General features: G+C 52.9%; 1 protein-coding gene across 2 annotated transcripts in view; it reads right to left on the bottom strand.

Moving 5' to 3' along the window:
* The window catches only part of CNIH2 (cornichon family AMPA receptor auxiliary protein 2), a 46918-nt gene extending 35257 nt beyond the window's left edge, over positions 1–11661 (bottom strand). Inside the window, exon 1 of one of the 2 annotated variants that reach the window (XM_035098642.3) lies at positions 11172–11661. In XM_035098642.3, coding sequence (XP_034954533.1) covers positions 11172–11252 — 81 coding nt within the window. In that variant the 5' untranslated portion in view covers positions 11253–11661. The remainder of the gene's footprint in view (positions 1–11171) is intronic. The other variant, XM_088659152.1, reaches the window with a different exon arrangement.
* Between the last annotated feature and the right edge of the window lie 427 nt (positions 11662–12088).

The raw sequence follows: 12088 nt of genomic DNA on the forward strand, positions 1-12088 counted from the left end.
AATCTTTGTTGGAAGCCGCCCAGAGTGGCTGGGGAAACGCAGCCGGATGGGTAGGGTACAAATATATTATTATTATTATTATTATTATACACTTTCTTTTTTTATATAGCAGGCTAAGCTGCAGCCAGGGGAAAACTAGTGGTTCCTAAACACTCTCACCCACTGCTTTTCATTCCAGGCAAGCAGGGCGTTTTATTACAGTTCAAGGACACAGTCCTCAAAGAGGGTACAAAGCAGGGCTGGAAAGGTGTTGCAGAGGTAAAGTGGGCGCACATTTTTTAAGGGGTGCCTCCACAACAGGCGCAGAGCCCTGGCAGCTGAGGCGTGGAAGCAGGAGGGTTGGTCTAGTGAGCAGGTGGATGGAGGCAGTGGGCAAGGAGCCTGTTGGAAGTGGGCAAAGTTCACCCTCCCTGGCGTGTGCCCCCACCCCAGCTGCCCAGTCCACTGGGGGGGGGCACAACACTTGCCCCGCCCCAGATGCCAGCAACCCATGCTACACCACTGAGGTGTTGTGACCTGGGAAAAGTCCAGAGTGCTGGACAGAGAGGCTGGGAGGGCAGAATGTGGCCCTTGGGTCTTTAATTCCCCACCCCTGGTCAACAATGGCTGGCAGCTGCTCTCCAAGGCTTCAGTCCTACCTGGAGATGCTGGGGGATGAACGCAGGGCTTTCTTCTAGGGCTCTTCTTGACCTCTCAGCCTGACCTACCTCACAAGGATGATATTAGGATAGACTTTGGGGGGGGGGGAGACACCCATGGACACCACCCAGAGCTCTTTTGTGAAGGCCAGTGTATCCGACTAACCATTAGGAAAAACTTCCTGATGGTTAGAACTGTTTGACAGTGGAACCGTCTCCCTTGGGAGGTGTTGGACTCTCCTTCCTTGGAGATTTCTAAGCAGAGGTTGGGCAGCCACCTGCCAGGAATCATTTAGCTGTGATTCCTGCATTGCAGGGGGTTGGACTAGATGACCACAGGGGTCTCTTCCGACTCTACAGTTCCATGAACAAAATTGACGCAAGCAACCAATGGATCCATGGTGACCTCACATTTTCACGATTCCCCTTTTGCGTACAACGACCCTGGGAGCGAGTTTTATTATGAATCTCTGAGCCAGCCATTCCAACTCCTGCCTTTCCAGGCTGCCAAAGTTGTACAACCCCAAACCCCTTTTGCATTTCTTTCTTGAAGAAGAAAAAGAAGAAGAAGAAGAAGAAGAAGAAGAAGAAGAAGAAGAAGAAGAAGAAGAAGGAGGAGGAGGAGGAGGAGGAGGAGGAGGAGGAGGAGGAGGAGGAGGAGGAGGAGGAGGAGGAGGAGGAGAAGAAGAAGAAGAAGAAGAAGAAGAAGAAGAAGAAGAAGAAGAAGAAGAAGAAGAAGAAGAAGAAGAAGAAGAAGAAGAAGAAGAAGAAGAAGAAGAAGAAGAAGAAGAAGAAGTTTGGATTTGATATCCCGCTTTATCACTACCTGAAGGAGTATCAAAGCGGCTTACGTTCTCCTTTCCCTTCCTCCCCCACAACAAACACTCTGTGAGGTGAGTGGGGCTGAGAGACTTCAGAGAAGTGTGACTAGCCCAAGGTCACCCAGCAGCTGCATGTGGAAGAGCGGAGACACGAACCCTGTTCACCAGATTACGAGTCTACCGCTCTTAACCACTACACCACGCTGGCTCTTGAAAAGATGTCCCCCCGTCATCTCTGCCACTGGTTTTTCAGCATCCGGGCATGCAATTTGCCTAGATACCTGCCATTTCCCCCCACAAGTCCTTGTTCTTTCCTCGTGAAGAAACACCCCCCCCCCGTCCCCTATCACCTCGTCACTGAGAAATCTGGAGCCAAACAACTGAAACTGGGGGCGACGTGTGCCCCACGTATCATTACTTTCAGGACTAAGCTGTTCCTCTCCCCGCCCCACAGTGAGAACGGATATCAAAGGCCTGGGAGCTCATTTGCTGTTCTACTTCCATCCGCCCCCGTAGATGCACAGCTCTGCCCTGTTCCCACTGAGAAAAGAACCTGCCCCCAATGGGGAAGGAGGGGGGAAGATGATGGAGGAGGGGGAGGGGGGGAAATAAATACAGCAGAGTCTTTTTCACCTCAACCGCACAGACCTGGGAGGTACGGTTGGTTGCCAGGGCAACAACAGCTGCCAATTGAGGGGACCCAGCGAGTTAAAACCATACCCAGCGGGCAAGATTGCCTTGCCAGAGCTCTCCAAGGGCACGTTCACAAGATCATTCCAACATCGATTTGCTACCCATTGCGTGACACACACACACACACACACACACACACACAGGCTCTATTTTAAAACACCCTTTCGGCCAAGGAGACCCTTCTGCCAAGTGAGATGGGGCACCTGCTTACGCAGCCCGGCACGAAGGGTGGCAAATCAAGAGGCTGGCATGGGCCTGACCTCAGCGGCTGACCCACTGCCCCCAACCGCCGCAGGAAGTTATGGGGAAAGCCCCCAAGTGAGAGCCGACAGAGGGTCTGTTGTTACGTGTTTAGAGCTAGGTTTGCACATTTTGGTTTTTAAAGATTTGTTGGTTTTTCAAAACAACAAATAAACAAATCCCACCAGATTGTTCCCCCCTCCGTGGAACAGAGATTAATAAAACGTTGGAGAACATTACCCCAAAAAAAGGGTACCAAGTTTCAAAGAAATTGTTGGAGTCTTGCTTGCCAGCCAGAGCTCATATGTGTTTGAGTATACACACTTTGAACACCGTTTGTGCGTTTAGGTCTTGCGGCTGCTGGCTTTCTAAAACCCTGTTTTTCAAACTGCTGCTGGTGGTGCTAAATATGCCGTATGTTTTTAGTTGCACCTGAGCACAGATGATAATTTATGTTATTAGATAACTTGCATTTCGCAGGGGCCACGTTGCGGAGTTTATCACTGGGCTGGCATGATGCAAAGGCTTGGCGCAGCTACTTATAGATGAATTGCTTATGGTATTTGCGCAACAATTTTTGTTTAGTTTTTTTAAAATAAGTTTCTGGAATAAATCGGGAGCCTTGTTTTGAAATGTGAACAAGAGCTGTTCTCGAGCTTCTGGGTACATGTTGCGGGAGGAACGGGGCAAAATGGGTCCAGGACAGTTAAATGGGAGACAGGCAAGAAACTCTGCACATCCCATGCAGAACACCTTCGTGGAAGATGAGAACACAGGATAAACAAAGCTTCCTGTGTTCCTGAATCAGACCACGGCTCCATCTCGCTCAGCATTGTCTCTTAAGCTAGCCGTGGTTCTCCAGGGAGGATTGAACCTGGGACCTTCTGCATGCAAAGCAGATGCTCCGCCCCTGAGCCACCCATGGCCCTTCCACAACAGAACCTAGGAAGCCGTCTTATACTGACTCAGGCCATCGCTCCCACCACAATGGACACCCCCAGACCTACCTGGAGATGTGGACTCTCCTTCCTTGGAGGTTTTTAAGCAAAGGTTGGGTGGTCATCTGCCAGGGGTGCCTTAGCTGCATTGCAGGGGGTTGGACCAGATGACCCTCGGGGGTCCCTTCCAGCTCTACCATTCTATGACTCTACCATTCTTCCAACCATCCTATGAGGTTGATGATGAGAGAGTTCTGGCCGGAAGGTTACCCAGCGTGGACAGATTTGTACTTGGTCTTCCAAGTCCTAGAGAGACACTCCTAATAGTCCACCACACCACGTTTGACATTGTTCCGTTACAAGCATACCTGCATATGATAGATGGGCCTGCAAAACTGTACTTACCACATTCACTAACCAATAATTTTGGTGCCTGCTTAAAGGAGTTTTGCTTGAGCCTATCCAGACAGGCAGCGGTTGACCTGTTTTAATCTCCTTTACTTCTAATTATTTTTCACTGCTTTTCACTGTTTTTTATTTATAATTTCAATACCGCTTGCGACCCATTGGGAGGTTTTACTACAATCAAGTAATGTATAAAGGTTGTTAAATAAAATAAAAACAAACATTTCACTCTTTTTCTTTTTACACCCAAGAAGAGAAGGTTTTTAAATAAATCTGCAGAACTGAGACATAAGAGGGAGAGGTATCGGCACGCTCGAGGGAACCTCGAGGGCTGAAGAAATGAAAAGAAATATTTAAACAAAGAGGGCAACCCATCCTCAAAACACCCCAACGAGGATCGAACACCCTCATCACTCACAGAATGAGTGGGGGGGGGGGAGGTAGAAGGCTAAAAACTTGGGAGGTGTGGGCCACATGTTGGACCAGAGTTCCAGTTTCCACACATACAAACGATCTTAGGCCAATCGCCATCTCTCAGTCTAAGCTACCTCACAAGGTCGCTCTAAGGATAACTTGGAGGAGTGAGAACCATATCTATCACCTCGAGATCCTTGAGGGAAAGGTGATATACAAACATTGTAATAACAAAAATGTTTGAGCTTATAGCATCCTGCAGACAGCGAAGGCTGGTTCAGAAGGGCCGGTCTGTTCAGTCTGCCCTGGGCCAGCCCCCACCTGCCTGCCCCCTTAAAGTTAAAGTTACCCCTGACCGTTTGGTCCAGTCGTGAACGACTCTGGGGTTGTGGCACTCATCTCGCTTTACTGGCCGAGGGAGCCGGCGTACAGCTTCCAGGTCATGTGGCCAGCATGACGAAGCCGCTTCTGGCGAACCAGAGCAGCGCACGGAAACGCCGTTTTCCTTCCCGCCGGAGCGGTACCTATTTATCTACTTGCACTTTGATGTGCTTTCGAACTGCTAGGTGGGCAGGAGCAGGGACCGAGCTATGGGAGCTCACCCCGTCCTGGGGATTCGAACCTTCTGATCAACAAGTCGTAGGCTCAGTGGTTTAGACCACAGCGCCACTTGCGTCCCTCGCCTGCCGCCTTAGAATCATAGAGTTGGAGAGCTGGAAGGAAACCCCCCCCCCCCGCAATGCAGGAATCTTTTGCCCCATTTACATCCCGTCCAGAGGGTGGCACTGTTTGTCACCTTCCTCCTCCCAAGTCTCAGTGTTGCCCCTTGAAGAACTCAACAGGGAGGGGGAGGGGAGAATGGGAGGGCTGCGCCTGTCACTAGCTCTGGCTCCGCCCCCTTTGGGGCTCCCCTGCCCTCTGCCCCTACATCCCCAATGGGCACCAGCAGCATTGCTTCTTGGCAGGAACCCTGAGCAGAGGGGCTCTTCCTAGGAGGAGGGGACACACCTCAACCCGCTTCCCGCAGGCAATGTAAAAAATGGAAATAAAGAAAACAGGGATTGATGGGCAAAGACGCAGATTAGTGAGCTACCTGCACACCTGCAAAAACCCTTAAATATTCCGGCAATGACTGCAGGCTTCAAAGCTACCCAAATAAGGAAGACGTTTAAAGCACATCTTCCACCCACCCAAGAATCATGGGAACTGTAGTTTGCATCCCTCACAGAGCTCCAGTTCCCAGCACCCCCTTAACAAACTCCAGTTCCCAGGGTCCTTTGAGGGGGCACAGGCAGGATGTGCTCCAAATGCATTATGTGTATTTGAAACGTAAGGATTTCCCCTACCTCCTCATGAGGACTAGAAGCTTAGGGCGGCATCGAATGCTACTAGGCAGCCATTACGGCTTCCGTGACTTAAAAGTTCAACGTGTGAGTGAAGGAAGCAAGTGTTTTTGAAGTGGCAAAGGTATGTGCACACGCCCGATGTGGGGGGGGCACCAATTGGATTGAGGAGGGGGTGTCTCGTCCAGAAGCAGATATCCTTTCCCTCCCCACCCTTTGTTGCCTTATCTGGCCTGCGGAGCAGCCCTCGCTTTCTGTTTTGGAAGCTAAAATCCGGCTTTTCTCGGAGTGAACCAGAGAATGTGTGTCAACTTGCCTGACCCTGTGGCTTGCGGTGAGCCGACTCGCTTGACTCCCCGGGCTCGCAAATCCCGAGGGGCAGCCCATGTTGACTTTGCAAGGGTGGAGAAGAAAAGGAGATCCCCCCCACACACACACACAGCCTCATGGCTGGTAAGCAGGACACTCGTTCTCACCAACAAGCTGGCCGAGCACATGGCTTTTCGTTTCTCCCCCTGCAACATCCGGCAAGCCTCCCCCTGACCAGTGGGTCCAAGGCAAATGTATTGTAAAGAAGCAGGCAAGAGGGCTGCACCCACCACTGCTGCCACCGCTTTATAATTCATTCCCAGACCACGGCACAGATTGCCGCAACTGGCATGTCACCGCGACCCCATGCTCCTCAAAATGAGAAACGGCGGACTTCAAACCCAGCCTCGCACATCGTGTACTCTGAGATAGATTCCCTCCACAGTAATCACAGATGGGTGGAAAGAGATATACGCACACAGGAGAGGCAAACCAGCAGTTGCACTGATCCCAGCGTCCTTTTTCTATTTTTCTTAACGGAGGCGGCAGGTCGTCAGCCTGAAAGCCTCTGCATGCTCAGCTAGCTGTCATCCCCGGCTCCACACACGAGGCTCCAAGCCGTTCCTGCTTCAACGGGGGCGTGGGTAGACTGGGTTGGGGAACCTGTGGCCATCCAGATGTGGCTGGACTCGAACCCGCACCAGCCTCAACCAGCACAGCCAATGGTCAGGGATGAGAGCCGGTGCAGTGTTAGTGGGTAGAGTGTCGGGGCAGGACCTGGGAGGCCAGGGTTCGAATCCCCCACTCGGCCATGAACAAAGCTCACGGGGTGATCTTGGAGTCAAGCACTGGCTATCGGCCTAACCTACCTTGCAGGGCTGTTGTGGGGATTAAAGGAGGAGAGCCGTGCAAGCCAGCCCTGTGCTCCATGCAGAACTGGGGGAGGGGGGGATATTAAATGAATAAATGTCCCAGGAATGAATTGGTCAGAAGACTCACTTGCGTTACAACCCCACACACCCAACACACCTTCTGCTTTCGGTTCTGCGGAAACGATTGATTTGGCTTACACAAATCACACAAGGCATGAAGTTCGAAAAGCCCTTTTAGTCTCATCGGCAAACACAGGATGGAACACAGAGATGTGTCTCATATACAAGGTTAGATTCTGTGACCTTTCAGCCCCCTGTTTTCTATTAGGTACAAAGCATTAGTACTGCTTTATTAGAAACGCAGGAAGCTGCCTTAAGGAATCAGGCTATTGAGCAGCCTCTGTAGCTTCATCTAGTCCAGTACTGCCAACTCTGGCCAGCAGTGGCTCTCTAAGGCAGAGAGAGGCAGAGAGAGAGAGAGAGAGAGAGAGAGAGAGAGAGAGAGAGAGAGAGAGAGAGAGAGAGAGAGAGAGAGAGATTCTGTTCCCTCTCCCTTAGCAACAGAGGAAGATGCTTTATAATGAGCAAAAACACCAGTCCGTCTAGCTCAGTACTGTCTACACTGACTGGCAGCAGCTCTCCCGGGTTTCAGGCAGGGGGCTCTCCCAGCCCTAGCTGGAGAGGCCGCGGCTTGAACTTGGGACCTGAAAGCAGATGCTCTACTGCTGCACTACGAGCCCTCCCTCGGTGGAAAAAGCAAATGCATTCTGCACATGCTCAATTACCATTGGAACATCCTGCACAGAAAACATTCTACGGCGCAGTTCTGAGTTAAGCTCCCTCTCCAAACATCCTCGGGGGGGGGGGACCAAAGGTGCTCTGCACATGCTCGATTGTGCTGTTGCCTTTCAAATTAAGCCTGGCTAAGAAAAGCCATGCCAGTCAGTTGTGCATATTATACCTGAGCGTAGGAGGCAGAGACAGAGAGAAGGGCAGACTGGGATGCCATATTGGGGACGGCACACTTGACGCACATGGCGTAATTTCATCTGAGAGAATCTGGAGCTGTCAGGGAAGGCCTTCTCAAAGGAGGGGCTGGCTTACCACATTTTGAAGTGCATTAAATAACCCCCACTTTTATCCAAGGAGAACCCCAAGACTCTTACAAGAACGTTTCGTCCAGAATCTGAAATTGCCTAACCACATCACTGCCCACCCACCACGCAATTCCACGCACACAAGCACAGAACAAAACCCTAAGCAGCCCCTAACACAACAGAAGAGGGGCCAAGGGAGGCGACTCTGGTAGGGCGAATGGGGGCACAGCCCCACCCCCTGTATGAACATAGGAAGTTGCCTTATTATATACAATGCCAACCATATAGCGCAGGAACGCCTACACTGACTGGCAGCAGCTCTCCTGAGTTTTGGGCAGGGACACTTCCATTCCTACCTGGAGAGGCAGGGAATTGAACTTGGATTCTGCATACAAAACAGGTGCTCTACCACAAAGTTATGGCCCTTTCCTCTCCCCTCCCATTTTAATGTTTATTAACACCCCCCCCAAAAAAGCAGCTATGCCCCTTTCCTGAGCCTGCTCTCAGCCTACCTTCTTACTTACAGCCAGTCCAGAGGGTGGCCTTGACTGCCAGCTTCCTCCTCCTCCTCCTCCTCTTCCTCCTCCCTAGTCTCAGTGTTGCCCCTTGATTCAGCAGGGAGGGGGAGGGAGGGGGGAAAAGCAGGACTCAGCTGGCTCTGCCTGCCATTGGCTCTGGCGCCACCTGCTGGCAGCCTCCCTGCCTGCTGCTCCATCAGTCCCGATGGCAAGCAGACACCCCTGGGGGCTGCCTCCATCCCCAGGCCACTCTGGTAGGGCATAAGATGACTGATAAGGCTTGAAGCTCCTGATGGAGGTAACCGGACTGTGCTATGTGGGTCTTATGCGCCAGAGCTGTAGAAGGGTTTGTGCAGGGCGCTCTGTTCTAAACCGCACATATCAGGATTCCTTGCCACGGCTTGTCATTTGTGAGCCTCATTTCCCCAAACTGTTCCCTAACCTTTCAACGTATTGTTAATAATAAACAACCCCCACCCCACCCCACCACCGACTTATCGATGCCAACGAAGGCATGTGGGCGTGCATGGGTATGTGGGTGAGGGAAGAACGTATCCAACAAGCAGAAGAAGGGAGAGGAAGACACAGGGCTGCAGCAGCCGAGGGGTTAAAAGACAGTAGCATCCGGATTATTAGTAGGGAGCATCATTTTGTAAACATATGTAGTTTCCATGGCAACCAGAGCCAGGTTCCTTGGTTACGGATGGAGGGTGGGGAGGGGGAGAGAGAGAGAAGGGAAAGCAAAATTAGGAGGGGATGGATGGAATAGAGGGAGGGAAAGTGTGTGTGTGTGTGTGTGTGTGTGTCCCCCTTTTTTCTTTTCTTTTCTGGGATTCCTGGAAGCGTCACCGAAAAGGAAGGAAGGAAGGAAGGAACAAAAAAAGGGGGGGTAGAGAGAGGACAGAGAGTCAGGTCGTCCCAGAAAAAGGCACATGAGGAATACAAACGGATAGATAACCAAAGCTATTTTAATACGAACCTCCCCTATTTTCTGTCTGACTCTTCAGGCAGAGAAAAATGCAATACTGTAATAGGGAGAACACGTGGGGAGGGTGATGGAGAGGATTCTGAGCCCCACAAGATAAAAAAGTGCATATTCCCCCCCCCCAAAAAAAAATTCTTCTACCCTCCTCACCGCTGTCTTTCTTCTTCCTCTTTAACGAAAAAGAGTTTTCAAATGACAATGGAATGGGCAAGATAGAGAGGGAGGGTGTTAAATATCAAGCCAGAGGTGCAGCCCTGTGCAAGGTGCAATTCTCCCCAGCCACAAAAAAACAAAACCCACAAACCTTAATAACTATAGGGAGAGCAGAGGAGGTGAAGCAAGGGGAAAGAAACAGCAGGTAGTGGCTGGATCAAGCAAAAGTAAGATCTGCTGGCTTCTCAAATCCTCTCCCACTGTCCCCTTAAATGGGATTCTTTGCCCGGTAACAGAAACCCACCCCTCCCCAAAAAAAGAGTATCCAATAGGCCCAGAAATAATGCTGGATTTTGTAGCACAGAAACACTGGTTCCTGGAATACAAGATGCCGACTGCCCGACTTCCCAACCCAAACCCATGAAAATCTCTAGTGCCATGTTTACGGACCCCCCAAACGCAGAGGGATCTCTACCTACCACACCTAGTCCCCACTCATCCAAATAAATCCCCCCCCCCCACTGTTTGGTTTTCTCATCCACATGCTCCCCTCTTTTCAGAAACCCACCTGCGTTCCAGCAGGGAGCAAGAAAGAAACCCCACAAACCGTCCCACAGACCAGATTTGCAGATAAGAGAGCTGCTCACAGTGCCCCACATTTGGGGGCCTGTTTCTTTGGCGTTTAACCACATTGCCCAGGACGCCTTGCCATTGCCCACCTGAACCATCTACCCTCTTTGCTTTGTGACCCCAGCACCCACTATTTGAGATCAAGCAATTGCCGCCACCCCCATCCCAAAAACCTCATGCCCTCTCACTGGGCAACAGCCTTAGGGACTTTAACCCCCCTCTACTTCCTTCCAGATGGGAGACAGCTGGCTCTGGGTTCAAGGGACTGGGGGGAAAGACATGCAGCCAAGCAAGAACTGGGTGAAAACACCACTGCCCTGCCACCAACCCTTTTGGAGATGAGCTCTCCCAACTTCCCCATCACCAAACCTCCCTGTGGGGTTTCCGCCAGCCCCAGTCTTCTCCAGTCTCCCCCCCACTGCCATCTATCCCCCCCCCCACACTGCCTGCCTGCGCTCCCCCCCATTCCATTCCCTAGCCCTCCACTGCTTATCGCTTTTAATTGCCCTATCTTGACCCCTCTCTCACCCCACTTGCCTCCCTACTCCCCCACCCCAATGCCTGCCCCATTGGAAAACTCTGCAGTCTCATATCACCCCCACCCCAACACACTTTGGCAGCTGCCTCCTCCTCCTCCTTTGAGTCCCATATTGAGGAGTCCCCTGCCCCCCCACCTCCCTAATCCCATTTACTCCCTCACTGCCCCCCCCTGTTTCCTGATCTCTCCACCCCTATTTCCCCCATTTTTCACAGCATCCCAACGAACCGCTCATTCTGCACTTGCACCCCCACTGCCTCTTGTGTCCCCCCCAGAGACCCTGCTCTCTTTCTCCTCCCACCCTGGGCACCCCAGGTGTTCCCCTCCATAAGGGCTCTCCAGCGAACCCCCAGCCCCTTACAGAGCCTCCCCTGCTTGGATCTGCCTCGACCCCCAGGTGCATTTAAATCCACCCTTTGCTGCCCCACTTGTAACCGCCCACCCAGTCCTGTTGCCTATAAATGCTGCCCCGTTTGGAAGGTCCCACAGCTCTCCCCATACATACACCCAGCCCAGCTCTTCACCCCTCACCCCACATTCCCCCCTTCCCGGGGTGGGGGGGAAGACGACGACTCACATGCCAGATGACGAAGAAGATGAGCGAAGCGCAGAGGACCAAGGTAAGCATGTAGCAGAAGGCGGCAAAGGTGAAGGCCATGGCGCGGAGGTGGCGCGCCGTCGGTGGTCGTCCTAGTAGCGGCGGTGCTGTCGAGGGAGGGGGCGGCACGCGACCTCCCCCCACTTTGGCAACCTCCTTCTCCTTCTCCCCTCCCTTCCTCCCTCCCCACCCCCCGCCCCGAAGGCAGCAAAGGCGGGCGCGCAGCTACTCCGCCATGGGGCAGAGCGGCAGGCGAGGAAGGTGCGAGGAGGCGGCTAGAGGAGCTGCTGCTGCTGCTGCGAGGTCCGCGACGACGCCCCCTTCATCCTGCTCCTTCGCCGCCGTCTGCCGGGAGAGGGAGACCGAGGCGCCCTCGCCGACAACGAGGAGGAGGAGCTGCAAGCGGCGGCGGGAAGGGAGCGGGGCGGCGCCACCGAGGAGAGTTTCCTTGGCGGGGCTCCCTCCACCTGGAGGAGCTGCTGGAAGAGGAGGGCGGGCGGGGAGGAGGGTGTCTTGACCCCCCCGCCGTCGCCCTAGGAAGGGTGCGCGCACCGCTCTCCCCCCCCCCGGGTGGGTGGGGGGCAAGAGGGAGAGTCCCCTGCTCGGCTCCCAGGGAAGGAGGAGCACGTGGCGGAGCTGCGCTGGTGGGGGAAGGCGCCCGGAGAGGAGGAAGGGCGAGGGAGCCTCGTGGGGCTACAGTCAGAATAAGGCAGTGGTGGTGCAGTGGTTAGAGCAGGCATAGGCAACCTCGGCCCTACAACTGTTTTAGGACTACAACTCCCATGATCCCTAGCTAATAGGACCAGTGATCAGGGATGATGGGAGTTGTAGTCCCAAAACATCTGGAGGGCCGAGGTTGCCTATGCCTGGCTTAGAGCGTACCGTAGGAGCCAACT

This window comes from Zootoca vivipara, chromosome 16 (genome assembly GCF_965207765.1).
Source record: "Zootoca vivipara chromosome 16, rZooViv2.hap1.1, whole genome shotgun sequence".
Lineage (NCBI taxonomy): Eukaryota > Metazoa > Chordata > Lepidosauria > Squamata > Lacertidae > Zootoca > Zootoca vivipara.